General features: G+C 41.9%; 1 protein-coding gene across 1 annotated transcript; it reads right to left on the bottom strand.

Moving 5' to 3' along the window:
• Window positions 1-204: 204 nt before the first annotated feature.
• On the bottom strand, window positions 205-19,486 carry LOC114897880 (Fc receptor-like protein 1). The gene is given in 13 exon segments (XM_029226939.1): window positions 205-276; window positions 1,433-1,464; window positions 2,031-2,102; window positions 2,329-2,411; window positions 3,615-3,642; window positions 4,713-4,845; window positions 5,180-5,454; window positions 5,598-5,713; window positions 5,715-5,874; window positions 12,867-13,056; window positions 13,059-13,135; window positions 15,414-15,434; window positions 19,456-19,486. Coding segments are annotated over 13 exon segments (1,290 nt in total).
• Window positions 19,487-20,970: the final 1,484 nt, after the last annotated feature.

Genomic DNA, 20,970 nt, shown 5'->3' with positions numbered 1-20,970 from the left:
CTGAGTTCATGTTGGTTCTCCTGGGTGATCTCTTCAAAGCTTGAGCCAACTTCACTTCACAGTAGATGCAGGAATAATCTCATGGAGGTAAGCACCTGGATGAGGTGTACTGGAACGCTGATTCTCACAGGATCTCTGAAGGACGTATTAGTTCGGAGGTATAGGGTCATGTGTGGTTTCCCAAGAGCAAAATCTTCTATAACTTTACATAGCATCTTCATAGTCCACATCTGTAAGATCTGCCTTCTTCAGCCTAGAATAGATGGCTGAGGAGTTCTAAAAGCAAAGATACATGGATAGAACCTGAGCAGGGAAGACAAGTCGAACATGTTTCCCACAGGTCCTCTTCCCCAGTCCTCTTCCAGTCAGCCTGGATGCACCCTATCATGGTGCACCACTGAAGACAAAATTTGGAGCCTCTTGGAAGACTGTGGCCCTAGGCCACCATTTTCAAAGGGCCTGCGTCCCACTGTTGGGCTACTGAGACACTCCTGATGAGCTGTAAACTGACCCATACAAAGCCTTCTCTCATTTCTATGAGTCATTGTTAGGCTGTTCCATGGACTATAATTTTTCAAGGATGTCATAATTTTGTATTCATAAACTAAATTTAGCCTGTTACTGGAGTTTATCAAGGACTTGAACTATGTCCTGAGATATTTGGCTGCCACACCATACTAGACTCAAATACAAAGCACCTACTCTATTTGCACACGTGCAGAGTTGGAATTTATGCAATTTTTTGAAAGCTTTTTTTTTTTTTTTTTTGCGGTACGCAGGCCTCTCACTGCTGTGGCCTCTCCCGCTGCGGAGCACAGGCTCCGGACGCGCAGGCTCAGCGGACATGGCTCACGGGCCCAGCCGCTCCGCGGCACGTGGGATCTTCCCGGACCGGGGCACGAACCCGTGTCCCCTGCATCGGCAGGCGGACTCCCAACCACTGCGCCACCAGGAAAGCCCCAAAAGCATTTTTGTATCGTCAGTGAAGTCTTGAATTGATCAAGGTTCAGAAATTACTGATTTTTTAATGACAAAAATCACTTAGGTTAGCTTTATTCAATATTAATTTAGTTTTTGACACGTTGTTTGGTTAAACACAAAATGATGTATGTATGATTCAACAGTATTTCAGGATAAAGATTTTCAAATCTATAGAATTTTTAGACTAAGCATGCACTACAGTTTAGCTACGAACCTTCCATATGTCCATTGCTAAAAAAAGTATACGTGAGCCTCTAAAATTACCTTGTACAATGACACTTTACTGTTATAATCAAATATTTTTATCCCTGTGGTGTGAGGAGATAAGGTAGGAGATAGACCATGAGATATCTTGTTTTTCCTAAGTGGCCATAATTTTAAAAATTTGAGCACCTGTCCCCAGAAGAAAGAGAGAAAGAGCATGGAGGAAAGAACAGGGATTCTAACTCACCTTATCCCCAGTATGCATCCCAGGGGGTTCTTCTGTGGAGACAAACATATGTGAGATTCCATTTAAAGTCCTTCATTAAATTAGTGTTAAGGCTTCTTTCTCTCCTGTCTATTTCCCATGGACTTACTTCCATTAATATTTTCTGTCTCACTTTTCTGCCTATCACATATATGACTCCTTACTGTACAGAGGAAAACTAGTACCTGGGGGAGTGAGGGTCCACCAGCCCCTCCTGGCATTTGTACCTCTCAGCATTTCTGTGCCCACCAGGTACAGGATGGGACAACAGCCACAACTAGGCAGCTGTATTGGGGTGTTACAGGGAGTACATAGCTGGTACTGTCTCCAATGCTGCCATCTGACTGGGGAGTGAGATATACAGGAGGCCAAGTTAGCATCAGCACTGGCATCTACTCAAGACAGCTTCCAGACCAAAGGCCAATCTTCATATAAGGCACAGCAATGCTCATAGTCAGCTCCAAGAGCAGAAGCAGCAGCGCCAAAGAACAGAGCCATGTTGCCATACACAGTCACTGATTATCCTCCCGGTTCCAGGAAAGACAAAAGTCAGAGACAAATTCACTCCCTCATGTCTCACCTGCTGCTGGTTGCTGTTCCTGCTGCACACAGTACACCAAAGAATAAACCTCATCCCCACTTACAACATTCACTGAAAGAGAAAAAAGGAAGCATCGTGACATGACACAGTCCCTTCTTCCTGCCATTTAACTCACTCCATACCTACCACCTATCACAGCCATGAAGATAGATGAGTCATTTATTTGTAGAGGTGGCTGGGACACAGCAGGGTCAGATTTGGTTAATAGACATCACCTTATTGCTTCTTCCCCAGCTTGGTCTGCCTACTTTGGCCCAGGTCATTTGGGAAGCCTCACCATTTTCATAGTTAGGGTGTAGTTGCTCTGATGCTTGTGAGTTGAGGTAGGTGGATTCTTGGGGTACAGGGCTGGGAAGCCTCCTGCAAACACAGAAACACATGCTATCTATCTGGGATAGCATCCTAGATGTCCCAGACACAACTATCTGGGATTATGAGTAAAACACTGAAGGAAAGAAGCATGTTACAAAGTGTCCTGAATAGAATGCTAATTTATGGGGAAATCATAAATCAGCACAGCTGTCTGATACAAGCCCTGTACTTGCGCTGAGCAGGGCATTGCAGAGTATCACTGGAGTATGTATTCCACAAATGTACGGTTCTTATTTGACAGCTTACTGTGGTATTGCCCACACCCAGAATAGTGCCATTCACATCATAAGTGCTCGGTAAATATTGAATGAAAAATTATTGATTCACCCCAGATGGAAACCGGTTGCTAAGTAGAACAAGCAGCTTGAGGAAGGGAAAGAAGAAAATGCTCTTGCATGTGCATCACTGAAAAAGTGCTATTCTGATTTGGAAAAAAATCTGTTTTTTGTTGGCAAAAATAATAACACAGTATAAAATGTATCAACTAAACACTGGTATCCCCCGATGGAAGTATTTTAAAAATCTTTTCCTTTTCTAACCAACAAGGACCTATCACATAGCACAGGGAACAATACTCAGTATTTTGTAATAACCTATAAGGGAAAATAATCTGAAAAAGAATATATAACTAAATCATTGTGCTGTACACCTGAAACTAACATGACATTGTAAATCAACTATACTTCAATAAAATAAAATCAAAACTAAATTTTAAAAAATCTTTTCCTCTTCTAAGGAACTTGATCAACAATTTTTCAGTATGTTTATTACTTATTCTCTGGCCTGCATTATGGAAATGTGTGTATATCTTAACTACTCTAGGATACTTAAAACTCTCAAGATCTCTCCATATTTTCATGCTTTCTAGCACTCAACAAAATGACTTACAGACTCTCAGATATTGGTTGGTTGAATAAATGCACAAAACTGGTCAATATAATAGAACTGTCTTATTCTGCAGATTTAGTGAGGGAGACAAATTAGGAAAAATGATGAAAGGATTTAAATTAATTAGTTAATATATAAAAGAAGAGGAATAGCAAATGAAGTTACCAGTGGAAGAACACTGGAGTAGCAGTTTTGCATATGACAAAATATGGAAAAAAGCTCATGAGAGAGAACAATTCAAAAAATTGTTTGAAATAGATTTTTCTACATTAACTGTGCACACAGAGATAGCAGAGGTCTCACCTGAGTGGATCCCTGGCTGAACGACTTCCTGCAAGTCAAACAAATGAACATACATGTCAATGAGGGAACTCTCTTTCTCAGTGCTTTCATACAGCCCCTGTGCAGGGAATGTGCCTTGTTCCAGGAGGCCCATTGCAAGATGTCACTGTGTGCTCAGAGGACATCCTGGCAATTATTTGGGCAGATCCTTCATATTGCAGATGAAGAGATTTAGGTCCAGAATAGTTAAGTGAGCTTCCCAAAGACAGTTAATACCAGAATTGGACTTGAGCCCAAGGCTCTGTACCCTCACACCTACAACATTTTTTGGTTTTGGTTTTAGTATCATACGACCTAATCCTATCATGACAAAAGGCACTTCCATAGACACAGTATAGTTGGGGTGACGTCTCCAAAGATGCCCCAAAAGCTTGGAATTTAAGTAAGAATCTCACATTGTCCTCTCTTGCCCCATCTCCAACTTGCTCAATGGAGAACAGGAAACCAAGATTAAACATACAAATAAATAGGTAATAATCAATTGTAATAATGTGTGAATTTATTGGTACTCTGAGGAAGAATAATAGAAGAGAATTGTAAGCTGTGTGGTCAGGTGAAGCCTCTTGGAGAAAATGACATTTAAGCTGAAAAGTGAGAAACACTCAGAGAAAAGCATATGCATGGATGTGTGGGTAAATATTTCAGGGAGAAGAAAAACCATGTGACAATATTCTAAGGCAAATAAGAATTAGTGCAATGACTTTACCTGGGAGATTGTCAGTATAGCTGGAACTGCTAACTGTATTTCTCTTCTAAGTGGCTGATTAGTTATTTTAAGTAGTTACATTTTTGTATAAAAATTAAACCACAGAAGTACAAGGTATCAGTTTAACCTCAATTGATAATATGTGGGGATGAAGGGCTTTACTAAAAACTTTCGCTACTTTAATAAGTGCCATTCCATGTGCTGGGGCAGTGGGGATGGCTATGAGCAGATCTATAGGCAAGGTGGCTAATGGGATATATTCATCCTTATTAGTATATATGTCACAAATCTTGCCTTATTTCAGTGAAAACAAAGGTCACAGTAACAAAATACCAATCTCTATAAATACAAACCTATTTTTCTCTTGAGCCAGCAGCAAAATAATAGGGCCATAGTGGTGGGACCAGAGATGCCAAGCAGCACCTCCATGACTCCTGAAGTAAGAACTTCTTTTCTGTCCTCCGTAGGCACTGAAGGGAGAGACCTGTACATGAGCTGCCAAGGAGAAGGGCTTGGGTTTGGAGAGCAGATATCTTGAGTGTGGGTTGAGGAAAGGTCTGCTCTTCCTGGGGTAGTTGGGGAGGTAGGACTTACTTATGCACCTAGGGGCTTGCAGCTTATCACATTGTTGAGAGAAGAGAGGCACCAGTTTTGGTGTCCCCCATGCCCCCTCGGATATATCTCCCTGGACAGGACTACCCATAGAAGCCTCATCTTGGGTAGCACACCACCAGAAACTTTGTGGGGTCAGCAAAACTCTCCCAGAATGCTGAGAAAGAGGCATTGACCAAAGTAGTTCCACAGCATGAGCTATACTGATGATACTGAGTGGTACCACCTCACTGGGCTGGGCCACCAGGCCATTTTTGGCCTCACAGTAGTAGTTTCCATAATGTTCTGCAGTCAGAGAGAGGTTGAAAGACACTCCTCCTCCAGAGGGAGCTAAGCTTCTCCCCAGGGCGACATCCTCATGATAAAACTGGTACAGGATCGGGGGAGAGCCACTCCAGACCTCGCAGTGAAGCTCCACCACATCCCCCAACACAGCCTGAGCCCCAGGAGCCCTGAGGGTGAGGACAGGGCGAGACATTGGAACTGAGAGAGACAGTAGACTGTCAGAGGGGGTCTCTGATGATGACAGACTCACAATCCCTTCCCACAGAGGCTCAGCGCCAGTTAACTTCCTCAGGGTGCCCCAGGGTAACATGCTGGCTGAGCAGAAAGGCAGTGGAACTTACTTCTGACAGCGATGCTTACCAGCTCACTGAGCCTGGGGCCATAGCCATTGTCAGCCGCACAGTAATATTGCTCAGAGTCACTCTCCCTCACCACAGAGATCCCAAACGTCACCGTCAGTCTTCATTTCCATGTTTAAACCCAGGGCCCCTTTGTACCAGAAGAAGGTGATATCGCCTGTGCCCCCAGTGACCAAGCAGACAAGAACCATCTTTTCTCCCTCCATCATGTATCCACCTGGAGGTTGTATCTCCAAGCTCACATTACTGATGGGGAGTCCTACATGAACACAAGATGACACAGGAAGGCCCTGAGTAGGGAGGGTTTCAGGGACAGGGTATGTGCGACAGTCCTGAAAGCAAAGGCCTCTGGTGAAGTCAACAGCTTATATTGTTTAAAGGTGGGGCAGGGAGCTAGTGGGCAAAGGAGGTCCTGCTGATTTGGAATTGGCATTGGTTGGGTTGATGGGGGTAGGGCAAGAGAGACACCATAATATTCCCATGGAGGCTACAGTGTCTTCTCCCTGCCTAGGACAGTGTGATTCCCAGAACCCTGATCTCTCAAACTCCCATTTTTCAAGGCACAATAGTGTAATTTTTACAAGTCTAGGTTACAAATCACACTGCCTGGGTTTGAATGTTGGTTCCAACTCTTCTTGTGCGTGCTTGATCAAATTATTTAACTTCTCTGAGACTCAATTTCCCATCTGGAAAATGGAGAAGATAATGACAGTTATCTCCTGCAGTTGTGATGCTTCAATTAAACAACATGTGGGTCAGATTGGTTCAAGATGACGGAGCAGAAGGACATACACTCACTCCCTCTTGCAAGAGCACTGGGATCACAACTAACTGCTGAACAATCATTGACAGGAAGACACTGGAACTCACTAAAAAAAATACCCCACATCCAAAGACAAAGGAGAAGGCACAATGAGATGGTAAGAGGGGCGTAATCACAATAAAATCAAATCCCATTGTGCTGGGTGGGTGACTCACAAACTGGAGAACAATTATACCACAGAAGCCCACCCACCAGAGTAAAGGTTCTGAGCTCCACATCAGGCTTCCCAACCTGGGGTTCTGGCAACAGGAGGAGGAATTCCCAGAGAATCAGACTTTCAAGACTAGTGGGATTTGACTGCAGGACTTTGACAGGACTGGGGGAAAAAGAGACTCTACTCTTGGAGGGCACACACAAAGTAGTGTGCGCATCAGGACCTGGGAGAAGGAGCAGTGACCCCATAGAAGACTGAACCAGAACTATATGCTAGTGTTGGAGGGTATCTTGCAGAGGCAGGGGGTGGCTGTGGCTCACTGCAGGGACAAGGACACTGGCAGCAGAAGGTCTGGGAAGTACTCCTTGGCATGAGCCCTCCCAGAGTCCACCATTAGCCTCACCAAATAGCCTGTAGCCTCCAGTGCTGGGTTGCCTCAGGCCAAACAACCAATGGGGAGGGAACTCAGCCCCACCCATCAGCAGACAAGTGGATTAAACTTTTACTGAGCTCTGCCCACCAGAGCAACACCCAGCTCTACCGACCACCCGTCCCTCCCATCAGGGAGCTTGCACAAACCTCTTAGATAGCCTCATCCAGCAGACAGCAGAAGCAAGAAGAACTACAATCCTACAGCCTGTGGACAAAAATCCACATTCACAGAAGACAGACAAAATGAAAAGGCAGAGGGCTATGTACCAGATGAAGGAACAAGGTAAAACCCCAGAAAAACAACTAAATGAAGTGGAGATAGGCAACCTTCCAGAAAAAGAATTCAGAATAATGATAGTGAAGATGATCCAGGACCTCGGAAAAAGAATGGAGGCAAAGATCAAGAAGATGCAAGAAATGTTTAACAGAGACCTAGAAGAATTAAAGAAGAACAAACACCTAGAAGAATTAAAGAGCAAACAAACAGAGATGAACAATACAATAACTGAAATGAAAAACACACTAGAAGGAATCAATAGCAGAATAACTGAGGCAGAAGAATGGATAAATGACCTGGAAGGCAGAATGGTGGAATTCACTGCCACAGAACAGAATAAAGAAAAAGGAATGAAAAGAAATGAAGACAGCCTAAGAGACCTCTCAACAACATTTAATGCACCAAAATTCACATTATAAGGGTCCCAGAAGAAGAAGAAGAGAGAGAAAATATTTGAAGAGATTATAGGTGAAAACTCCCCTAACATGGGAAAGGAAATAGCCACCCATGTCCAAGAAGTGCAGAGAGTCCCAGGCAGGATAAACCCAAGGAGAAACATGCTGAGACACATAGTAATCACATTGACAGAAATTAAAGACAAAGAAAAATTATTAAAAGCAACAAGGGAAAAATGACAAATAACATACAAGGGAATTCCCATAAGGTTAACTGCTGATTTCTCAGCAGAAACTCTACAAGCCAGAAGGGAGTGGCATGACATATTTAAAGTGATGAAAGGGAAGAAACTACAAGCAAGATTACTCTACCAGGCAAGGATCTCATTCAAATTCGATGGAGAAATCAAAAGCTTTACAGACAAGCAAAAGCTAAGAGAATTCAGCACCACCAAACCAGCTCTACAACAAATGCTAAAGGAACTCCTCTAAGTGGGAAACACAAGAGAAGAAAAGGACCTACAAAATCAAACCCAAAACAATTAAGAAAATGGTAATAGGAATATACATGTCGATAATTACCTTAAATGTGAATGGATTAAATGCTCCAACCAAAAGAAACAGGCTCGTTGAATGGATACAAAAACAAGACCAATATAAATGCTGTCTACAAGAGACCCATTTTAGACCTAGGCACACATACAGATTGAAAGTGAGGGGATGGATAAAGGTATTCCATGCAAATGGAAATCAAAAGAAAGCTGGAGTAGAAAAACTCATATCAGATAAAATAGACTTTAAAATAATGTTACAAGAGACAAGGAAGGACACCACATAATGATCAAAGGATCAATCCAAGAAGAAGATATAACAATTATAAATATATATGCACCCAACATAGGAGCACCTCAATACATAAGGCAACTGCTAACAGCTATAAAAGAGGAAATAGACAGTAACACAATAATAGTGGGGGACTTTAATACCTCACTTACACCAGTGGACAGATCATCCAGATGAAAATTAATGAGGAAACACAAGCTTTAAATGACACAATAGACCAGATAGATTTAATTGATATTTATAGGACATTCCATCCCAAAACAACAGATTACACTTTCTTCTCAAGTGCACGTGGAACATTCTCCAGGATAGTTCACATCTTGGGTCACAAATCAAGCCTCAGTAAATTTAAGAAAATTGAAATCACATCAAGCATCTTTTCCAACCACAACGCTATGAGATTAGAAATAAATTACAGGGAAAGAAAACGTAAAAAACACAAACACATGGAGGCTAAACAATACGTTACTAAATAACCAAGATTACTGAAGAAATCAAAGAGGAAATCAAAAAATACCTAGAGACAGGGCTTCCCTGGTGGCGCAATGGTTGAGAGTCCCCCTGCCAATGCAGGGGACACGGGTTCATGCCCCGGTCCAGGAAGATCCCACGTGCCGCGGAGCGGCTAGGCCCGTGAGCCATGGCCGCTGAGCCTGCGCTTCTGGAGCCTGTGCTCCACAGTGGGAGAGGCCACAACAGTGAGAGGCCCGCGTACCGCAAAAAAAAAAAACAAAAAACCTAGAGACAAATGACAACAAAAACAAGATGATCCAAAACCTAGGGGATACAGCAAAAGCAGTTCTAAGAGTGAAGTTTATAGCAGTACAATCCTACCTCAAGAAAAAAGAAAAATCTCAAATAAACAATCTAAACTTACACCTAAAGGAACTGGAGAAAGAAGAAGAAACAAAACCCAAAGTTAGTAGAAGGAAAGAAATCATAAATTTTTAAATATCAGAGCAGAAATAAATGAAATAGAAAGAAAGATCAATAAAACTAAAAGCTGGTTCTTTGATAAACAAAACTGATAAACATTTAGCCAATAGAATTAGATTAGAAATGAAATAATTTCTAATAATCAATGATTAGAAATGAAAAAGAAGTTACAATGGACACCACAGAAATACAAAGGATCATAAGAGACTACTACAAGCAACTCTATGCCAATAAAATGGACAACCTGGGAGAAATGGACAAATTCTTTGAAAGGTATAACCTTCCAAGACTGAACCAGGAAGAAATAGAAAATATGAGCACGCCAATCAAAAGTAATGAAATTGAAACTGTAATTAAAAATCTTCCAACAAACAAAAGTCCAAGATCAGATGGCTTCACAGGTGAATTTTATCAAACATTTAGAGAAGAGCTAACACTCACCTTTCTCAAACTCTTACAAAAAAAATTGCAGAGCAAGGAACACTCCCAAATTCATTCTACAAGGCCACCATGACCCTGATACCAAAACCAAAGATACTACCAAAAAAGAAAATTACAGACCAATATCACTGATGAATATAGATGCAAAAGTGCTCAACAAAATCCAAGCAAACAGAATCCAACAACACATTAAAAAGATCATACACCATGATCAAGTGGGACTTTTCCCAGAGATGCAAGGATTCTTCAATATATGCAAATCACTCAATGTGACACACCATATTAACAAACTGAAGGAGAAAATCCATATGATCATCTCAATGGATGAAGAAAAAGCTTTTGACAAAATTCAACACCTATATATGATAAAAACTCTCCAGAAAGTGGGCATACAGGGGACCTACCTCAACATAATAAAAGGCATATATGACAAACCCACAGCAAACATCATTCTCAACAGTGAAAAATTGAAAGCATTTCCACTAAGATCAGGAACAAGACAAGGATATCCACTCTCACCACTATTATTCAATATTGTTTTGGAAGTCCTAGCCACAGCAACCAGAGAAGCAAAAGAAATAAAAGGAATACAAATTGGAAAAGAAGATGTAAAACTGTCACTGTTTGCAGATGACATGATACTATACATACAGACTCCTAAAGATGCCACCAGAAAACTACTAGAGCTAATCAATGAATGTGGTAAAGTTGCAGGATACAAAATTAATGCCCAGAAATCTCTTGCATTCCTATACACTAACAATGAAAGACCAGAAAGAAAAATTAAGGAAACAATCCCATTCACCATTGCAACAAAAAGAATAGAATACCTAGGAATAAACCTACCTAAGGAGGTAAAAACCCTTTACTCAGAAAACTATAAGACACTGATGAAAGAAATCAAAGATGACACAAACAGATGGAGAGGTATACCACATTCTTGTACTGGAAGAATCAATATTGTGAAAATGACTATACTACCCAAAGCAACCTACAGATTCAATGCAATCCCTATCAAATTACCAATGGCATTTTTTACAGAACTAGAACAAAATATCTTAACATTTGTAACACCATACACAAAAATAAACTCAAAAGGATTAAAGACCTTAATATAAGACCAGACACTAAAACTCTTAGAGGAAAACATAAGAAAAACACTCTTTGACATAAATCACAGCAAGATCTTTTTTGACCCACCTCCTAGAGTAATGGAAATAAAAACAAAAATAAACAAATGGCACCTAATGAAACTTAAAAGCTTTTGCACAGCAAAGGAAACTGTAAACAAGACAAAAAGACAACCCTCAGAATGGGAGAAAATATTTGCAAATGAATCGATGGACAGAGGATTAATCTCCAAAATATATAAACAGCTCACGCAGCTCAATATTAAAAAACAACCAACCTAATCAAAAAATGGGCAGAAGACCTAAGTAGACATTTCTCCAAAGAAGGCATGGCCAAGAGGGAAAATCTGCTCAACATCACTAATCATTAGAGAAATGCAAATCAAAACTACAATGAGGTATCACCTCACACTGGTTAGAATGGGCATCATCAGAAAATCTACAGACAACAAATGCTGGAGAGGGTGTGGAGAAAAGGGAACCCTCTTGCACTGTTGGTGGGGATGTAAATTGCTACAGCCACTATGCAGAACACTATGGAGGTTCCTTAAAAAACTAAAAATAGAATTACCATATGACCCAGCAATCCCACTACTGGGCATATACCCAGAGAAAACCATAATTCAAAAAGACACATGCACCCCTATATTCATTGCAGCACTATTTACAATAGCCAGGTCATGGAAACAACCTAAATGCCCATTAACAGACTAGTGGATAAAGAAGATGTGGTACATATATACAGTGGAATATTAGCCATAAAAAGGAATGAAATTGGTTCACTTGTAGAGACATGGATGGACCTCAAGAGTATCATACAGAGTGAAATAAGTCAGAAAGAGAAAAACAAATATCGTATATTAATGCATATATGTGGAGCCTAGAAAAATGGTAGAGATGAACCAGTTTTCTAGGCAGAAATTGAGACACAGATGTAGAGAACAAACTTATGGACACCAAGGGGGGAAAGCGGTGGGCAGGGTGGGTGGGATGAACTGGGAGATTGGGATTGACATGTATACACTGATGTGTATAAAATAGATAACTAATAAGAACCTGCTGTATAAAAAATAAAATAAAATAAAATTCAAAAAAAAAGTAAAAACAACAGGTGTGAATCACTAGAACAGGGCCTATGGCATATGAACTGTCCAGAGGCTTTTTGTATTGGTCCAGGTTCACGGAATTGAGTTTTGAGGAAGTCTGGGAAAGCCCAGCTTTCGGAAGGTATTAGCAATTGCTTTATGGTATCATAGCTACATCTTTGTCTGAGAGTGGGAGAGGATGTCAGAAACGTCAACCATGTTATATGGAATAACACGGTTCAGAATCACAAAACACCCTCATTCCTTTTTATCTGTCAAAATCAGACCTCAGCTTCTCTTCCATAAGCCCTTCCCCCATAGCCTTTTCCTCAAGGCCTCCTCTTACCGCCTCAGTCAGATTTCTCCCTTCTTTGTAGTTTCTATTAATAGTCGACCTTTATGACACCACCACACATTTCACCCTAGTTGCTTAGGAGGCCGGTTAGGCATCAGCTTCTCACAGTCAGGGACAATATATTATGCAGCTATTTCCTCCACACCCTCCAGCACAGTGATGACACATGGTAAGGGCTTCCTAAAAATTCTTTTGTTTGCTTGAATGCGAATAGCAAGGATAAGGGAAGACCCCTTCAGAACTCTGATAAAAAGAAGCTCAGGTACATGTCTCAAACAGCATCCATGCATGCAGGAGCAGAACACAACAATCAGGGAAGACCAGTCTCGTACCTCTGCCCTTCTCAGCCCACCCCAGCAGAGGCCCCCACTGGAACTCACCGTGTACTTGGATCTGGACTCTGCGGCTCCTTTTGACTCCGAGTGATGTTGCCTTTGCTTGACACCAGTAGGACCCTGAGTCTTCCCTCCACACAGCAAGAATCCAGAGCTCTGGGATGCTGTCCCAGTCCAGCCCTAGGGGTCTGCCAGCTTTGTAGAAGCAGAACTGGAGCTGAACATCTAACTTCTGTGGAGGGGCTGGGTCTCACAGGCCAGGGTCATTGAATTCCCCTCTATGGGCCTAGAGGGGCTGAGTATCAGGAAGAGCTCTAGAGGGAAGAGTTAAACACATATTCTAGGGCAATGGGGTTCAGAGATCCTGATGGGTGGCACTTTGTGTTCTCAGCATTTGCTCTCAGCAAGACTCAAAGGTCCAGCTCATTGGACATGCAGACCACTTCTCACATTACCACCCTGCCTCGACATGGCTCATGGGCTTTCAACTGCTCACCCCCAGCACCTCCTGCCCCTGTACAGCATCACTTCCTTCTACAAGGCAACCCTTACCTTTGACTTGGTTATTACTCTTTGAAGTTTCTATCCATGAACTGAAAACACTTTTGGAGACAATGCAGGGATACTGATGACTGTCACTAGAGTTGGCATTGGAGATGGTGAAGCTTGAAGTTTTAGGAAAATATATTTCATTCATCCTTGTTATAAGCCATATTGGTCATTTTCTTCTGTTCCCATTCCCCTGATGTCTCAGACCCACGCTATCTCTTTCAGAGATAGAATATGAGACATGGAGAATCAGTCTGGGAAATACTCAGAGGAACTCTATTTGTTCTGTACTGTTTCTCTCCTGCCCCTTTTATTGCTATTCCTAATGGAAGGAAGAGGCATGCATTTGCCTAGAAATACCTTGCATCCATACATCCACATGGCCCAGATCCCTTGATCTGAGACCTCTATACAAACCCCTATAGGAAGCATGTATCCCTTTTTGGCCATAGGGGTTCTTTTCCGGATGAATTAAAGATGAGTAAAGTTGTGTTCTGCTTTCATCTCATCTCCTTATCTATCCCAGTTGCAGCAGACCATGAAACATTGAAAGCCCTGATTGCATTTGCTCTCAGGGCATTTGTTTATCCAACCCTCAGAGCCTCTGTTCTTTTGGAAGTTTTAAGAGTATTCCTAAGAAAAGCCTCTTTGTCTCCTCATCAGATGAAAATGCTAAGTGTTCTAGATCACTGAGGGGTGATTCCTAGTCCAGTATCTATAATCTCCAAGCCTTCCAACTGGAATGCTTTACCCTAGGACTTTAAAAAATTCAGTTCAACTGTGGTACCAAAATGTTTGCCCTGTGCTGAGGCCTGGAATACCCTGTGCATTAATCACTTTCTCTCCTTGGAAAACTGTAGTCCCCAGAGGACTGAGGAGCAGCACAGCTTTGGGTGCATAGCAGAAAAAAGGAGTAAAAAAGGCATCTAGGCACCTGTAACCCACTCTTTTGAATGGGTCTGGGGTGGGGATGGAATAGGACGCTGGACAGGGCAGTTTGCACGGGTCCAGAGCTCAGTCTTGCAGCTTGGAGCTTGTTTCAGAAAATTCTCAGGCACAGAGACTACCTGGCAAATTCCTGGTGGCAGAAGCTTTGTTTCTTCATCCTGGATGTGGCTTTGGACTTTTGCTTAGGCTACGACTGGTCAGGCACATTTACAGAGTAAAAGCAGAGCCAAGCACAAGGTATCATGGAATTAACATAAGGCATGAGTTAGACTTGGACAAACATCAGGTGAGGAAACCAGAAGCCTGAGTTGGTTCTGAGTATCTCTTGTCATAGGAATTCCAAACCCTGTGTTCCTAGTTGCACATGCAGCCTGTGTTGAAGTAGCAGGATAATCTCTTTTAACCCTGTGCTTATTATTTTAAGCACAAGACAGCAGTCCTCATATATATTAGAGTTAAACATACTTCAGTGGAAGATTTCTTCTGGGGGAAAATTTCCTCCTCTCCTCATCCGGTACAAGTAAGACTGAATCAGGAGCAAACTAATGAAGTAAGTTTGCATAAATCAGAATCTAAGAGAGAAAACGCACCGGGGTAACAGTTGTGGCTGCAGAGCAAGGCCGAAAACAGGAAGAAGGCAGCAGTCTACAGTTTGTACATGGCCCACGCATTGACTGTAATGTTGTTCTCTGTGGAGGCGTGACTTTGGCATTTTTTCCAACACTTCTGGTGGAGTACCCAGCTGGGAGTACACAGGGGCCTTGGAGCCCTTCTGCCAGAGGGCAGAGATTTTTCTATAACATCAACCTTCAGCACCCCCTGACTTCCTTGTGCAAATAGCATTACCCTCCCTAAGCTGGGACATCCCAGAAAAAAAAAGATTGTGGTCTTGAGAAGGTCAGAGCAAGACCTGCTCCATCAGCTGAGCATGTACATGTCACGTGCAGAGACTGCTGTGAACACAAGCACCCTGGGCCCAAGGGGGCCGCTGTCATCTGTATACTGGATATCAAACAGCCATCCACAGGCCTCCTGCACTGGCTCAAGTGACAAGATACCTGCAGACCGTGAAGAAGAAAAGGAAGTGCAACTCACCAGTTGCTTCACAGAGTGGAGCTGGGAAAGAATTTAGCAGAGATCAGTACAGGGCAGCAAATCCCAAACATACCCAAAGTTTAACTCCCACGAAGGCTTTCCCAACAATGCACCCTCCTTCTTTTGTGCCCTTCCTCTCTTTTTTCTCTCTTTCCCTCTCTTTTTCTCTTTTCCCCTTCCTATCTTCTTATTTTCTCCCCCTTCCCTACCCTGCTTCCTTCCTCCTTTCTCTCTGCTCCTTTCCCCACATTCCACATCAATCACCTGCCTACAAAATGACACAGAGCTCTGTTTTATGATTGTAATTTCCAATAACTTCTCTCACTGTGGTTATGAGATGGTGCCTTTGTTGTATAACTACTTAGCTGCTCCCTTCCTCAAGCCCATCATCCTCATTCCCTCTCTCAAAAGTCTGATGATCCAGCTCTAGACTTGCTGACTCATGGTAACAGCAGTCAGGCAAGGAGAATGGACAGGCTTATGCTCAAGACATGATGCCCCTTTATTTAACAGCTTCAGGGCAGAGGAGGCTTAGGTCCAGAGAAGGACTTCAGATTTCTCCAAAGATTCTCTCTTATCCCAAGGATTTGACCATAATATTATGGCATAATGGTCAAGAACAGAAAATCCTGGGGAAAACGCAGCCTTTGTAGCCAGATGACATAGACTTGAATCCTGGCTCTTCCTCTTACAAGCTGTGTGACTCTGGGAAAAATGCTTCACCTCTCTGTGCTTTAGTTTTCTGTAAAATGGAGATAATAATAGACCTACCTCACATAGTTTTGTGAAGATTAAATGAATTGATATCCACAAAATGCTTAGAAGAATGCCTGAAATTTATCTAGCATTTAATAAATATTATCTCACTATTATTATCTATTTTAGTTCAGTTCAGTCTGAGATGCCTACTGTTTATATTAAATGTTTATTTGAATAATCAGTTCCTCAGGAAGGAGAAGGGAATCAATGAGGGCTAGCATGAAAATCACATTTTATTTATTCATCCATACCACAAATAATTTTGAGTGCCTACTATATGCCAGGCATTGTACATCACAGTTTGCAGGAATGAACATGAATGACAATCTTTTCTGTCAAGGAATTTACATTACAGTGGGAGAGAGCCAATTAAAAAAAAATATATGTAACATGATTTTAGAGAATGGTCAGTGCTCTAAGAAAAATACAGTAGAAAAATAAGTTACAGAGTATCTTCGGATGGTCTTGACTATTTAGATATATGTCAATTGAGTAGAAACATGAATGAAATTAGAGAGCAGGCCTTCTGAATATTTGGGAAATAGCATTCCTGGCAGAGAAACAGCAAACACAAAGACCTTGAGAAGGAATGAGCTTGTCCAAGGAAGAATCAGAAGGCAGGTGCCCTGGGAACTGACTAGGTGAGGGGAACAGTGGTTGATACTGGTGTGTGAGAAGTAAGAGGGGCCAGTCACAGAAGGCTTTGTGGGCTTGGTAATAGCTTTGGATTTTGTTCATGATGTAATGGAGAGCGATGGACAGTTCTGACTTAATTTGCATTTGTAGAATCATTCTTCCACTGTAGAAAGGACAGACTACAGACATGCAAGAGTAGCAGGGAGAACATTAGTGGGAGTTTAGTCTGGAAGAGTGAGGATGGTGGCTCAGGCTAGGCAGTATTGGTGCTGTGAAGGCGACAGATCTCAGTATATATTCAGAAGTAGAATCAATAGGAATTACTTATGGATTGGATACAAAGTGTCAAAGACAGAGAGGAATTAAATATAACTCTTAGATTTTTGGCCATAGCAACCAGAAGAATGGCGGTGACGTTTACAAAAATGGAGAAGTGGTGGGGAGAAATAGGTTAAGTCCTATGGTGATGGTGATTCATGTGGGAGATCAAAGGATCTGTTAGGACATGTTGAGTTTAAAATGCATATTAGACAGTTGAATGGCAGTTGAATATATGAAAGGTGTTCAAAGGTGGGATCGAAGTTGGATAAATAAGCTTGATTTTAAGCTGTTTAAACTTAAAGTGACTAAAGTGTATAACTTAGGGAATGAGTATGGATGGAGAAGAGAAGTCTACGTACCAATCTTGAGAAACTCAAACATTTCAAGGTTAGTAAAGCAGCAGGTATTAAGTTAGAAAGAATACCAGCAGAATACGGTCTTTAGAAGCCAAGTGGAAAAGTATTTCCAGGAGAGGGAATGATCAACTTATGTCAAATACCCCTGAGATGCTGAATAAAATGAGAAATAAAAATTGAATCCTGGGTGAGGCAACATAGGGGTGGTTGATGATATTAACAAGAGCAGTTTCAGTGGAGTGGTGAGGACAAAGATTGATTGAAGTGGATTCAATAAAGGATAAGGAAGAACAATAAGGACCTAAAACAGTTTAGCAGTTTCCAGGGGTTAGGAATGAGGGAGGAGTTGACTCTAAAGGGATTGAGGGCATGAAGAAATTTTTGAAGTGATGGAAATCTTCTGCATTTTGATCGTGGTGGTAGTCATATGACGCTAAATCTTTGTCAAAAATCATAGACATTGCATCAAAAAAGTGTATCTTACTGTAATGTAAACTAAAAATGAATTTTGAAAAGAAAGGATGGGAGGAGATCAAGTAAAGATAATGACTCACTGAAAACTATAAAAGGATGTGCAGAATGGTGAAGCAAACGGAGGTCACATTTCTATTATTTTAAGATAGAAGATATTATGGCATATTTGTATACTTATAGGAATAATCCAGGATGGAGAAATATTTTGATGATGGAGCAAGGGAGTCTGGGACCCATTGCACAAGTGGAGAGTCCTGTCTTCAATTCGGATGAGGGAAAATATATCCATAATAGGGAGAGAAAAGGCAGAGTATGTAAATGCAAAGGTGGGCAGGTTGATAAACACAGCCGTATAAAGATGAGGAAATTTTCTTTCGATTGCTTTTATTTTTCTCACGTTATAAACTAAGAGTAAGAAGAGAAAAGTTTGAGGAGAAAGGAGTGGGTATGAGGAAGTGGTCATCAAGAATGGAAGAGCAGGGCTTCCCTGGTGGCGCAGTGGTTGGGAGTCCGCCTACCGATCCTGGAAGGGTTCGTGCCCGGTCCTGGAAGATCCCACATGCCACGGAGCGGCTGGGCCCGTGAGCCATGGCCGCTGAGCCTGTGCGTCCGGAGCCTGTGCTCCGCAGCGGGAGAGGCCACAACAGTGAGGGGCCCGCGTACCGCTAAAAAAAAAAAAAAAGAATGGAAGAGCATTGGCTCTGAAAGAATAGGAGGATTGCATGGCACCCGAGATTGGTGGCCCTACATTTCAAGAAAGATACGTCAGCAGGATTGTACCTTTTGCTTAGAGTCACATTCAGCTGCTTAGGCACAGGTGTGAAGCATGCAGAAAAGTGTGCTAGTCAGAAAAGTGCTATGGGGAAGAGGGATGAAGGTATATCCAAGGGGAGTATTGTGATAAACTACAGAATCTAAGTACTGTGAGAAGTGAAGACATGGAGTGTAGTAATTTGACAGTGGAAACCTAAGCCTGGGGAGGGGAAGGCATGTTGAATATGGAGCATTAGAGAAAGTGAGCTGGAAATACAATGTAGTCGGGTAGGGAGGTGGATGCTGAAGTCAAATATTTTGGAAGTGGGACAGTCGTTGGTAATGATAAGTTCTAGGGTTTGATGGTAGAAGTGGGGAAGTCAAGGAAGGATATAGGAAAATCATGTTGATTATAAGAAGGGCAAGGAACTGAGAGGCCAATTTGTTGTTTGAATTATCTTTGCGGCTATCGAAGCCACCAAGAACAAAGTCAGAATCAAAAGTGGAAACAAAGAGAACACTTCCTATGAGATAAAAACTAAAAGGATAGTTTTCCTCCAAAATCTGGCTTTCCAGTATCTATGACTTTCTGCCCAACTCTAAGCCCTCAGTGGGAAGTAAAGATCTGAGCATGCCTGACCATTGCCCGGCAGAAACTTAGTCCTGAGAAGTCCCAGTGCTCTTCAGGAAGCCGGGCGCCAGGGAATGGAATCCCATACCCTTTTCTGAGTTGTCCTACTCACCACAGATCAACAGCAAGAGCCTCAGCAGCATGAGGACCAGGTCGGGGGACTGGAACTGGAGGTGCTCTCTCATCGAAAAAAGAATTCACCTTAGAATCAGGAGGCAGTGGCTTGTCAGAGGTTTGAGGAAGTCGGGATCAGAAGCCACACAATAGAAAGCACACATTTACAGAAATAGAAGAAGGAACAAGAGCCTTCTGATGGCCCATCTCTATTTCCTCAGCTCTGGAGGCCAAGAAAATTGAATATAATCCTGTTTATAGTTTGGTTCTATTTCCAAAATGTGAAGATAATGCATATTAGTACATCAGCTCCTTCTTCAAGAACACAGGTAGCTCAAAGGAAGTTCCCCAAAGGCAGTTTCTGACTTTGATGAACATCTCATCAGGCAGTGGTTCTGCTGAAATTCAGACGGCATGTCTGTCATCTTTGATAAAGATGTCTCCTCGACCATATCTAATCAGCACATCCTTTTGTCTCACAGCAGCCTCTATCGTAGTCACGCTATGTACAAGTGTCAGTAAGGTGGGGACCGATGGGCTGTCACCCAGGTTATGTGTAATGTCTGACAGTTGTTGCACAGGATGATTTTCAGGGTCAAGCTATCCATAAAATACTAGCTTGCATATTTAAATGTTCACAGTGTACCAATAAGTGAGCATGAAACAGCTGAAAAATAAAATCATGGGAAATTACAACCTGGGCAACATTTATAAGTGAAATACAGGAAACAGGCATATGCAAATTATCTTCTGGGCATTTGGGGTCAGTTCACCATTATCACTAACCCTGGCACTTGCAATATTGTTCCCCCCCTCACCCAAAATCAGGATATTTATAATCTCTTCCATTTCTTCCTTGAGCACCTGTGGCTACCAGTTCTCCACACTTGAAGCCTGTATTTAATTCAGATTGTGGATTAGAGGGGAATAAGACATCTTAATTTTCAACATTTCTTGAATCTTTGAGTATCTAGGCATAAGAATGTGTAGAAGCTAAGATATTAAGGACCTGGGAAGAGGCTATTCAGTAATGACTTCCAAGTCCAGGTATCCAGTCCGAAGAGGAAGACTGAGAAAAGAAACAAACGGTCTTGTAATAACCTAAATGGGAGAAGAATTTGAAAAAGAATAGATATATGTTTATGTATAACTGAATCACTTTAAAAACTAACACAACATTGTAAATCAACAATAGTTCAATATAAAATAAAAACTTTAAAAAGAAAGAAACAAATGGTCAGTGATGTGCAAAGCTGGAGTGAAGAGGGAGCAATGTTGGGGACCAGACCAAAGACCCCTAGGAAATTGCCAAAAACAGGAAAAGTGTGCCACAGCTTTGTTTATTGACTTGGGAAAGCCTGTGTGGGGATGAGTTTGACTGGTTTAAAGTTTCAGGGCCAAGGCATAAAACTCAATGAGAAATGTGGAACCCTCTGAACTCAGAGCATAAGGGTATGTTTCTGCATATACTGTGCTGTTTAACACCTTTTCCTGTGCTCATGTGTGTGCCTTC

Source organism: Monodon monoceros, unplaced genomic scaffold (assembly GCF_005190385.1).
Source record: "Monodon monoceros isolate NGI ecotype Baffin Bay Population unplaced genomic scaffold, NGI_Narwhal_1 Super_Scaffold_18, whole genome shotgun sequence".
Taxonomy (NCBI): Eukaryota; Metazoa; Chordata; class Mammalia; order Artiodactyla; family Monodontidae; genus Monodon; species Monodon monoceros.
Note: the sequence above shows the minus strand (reverse complement) of the source record. Positions and strands in the feature narration are given on the sequence as shown.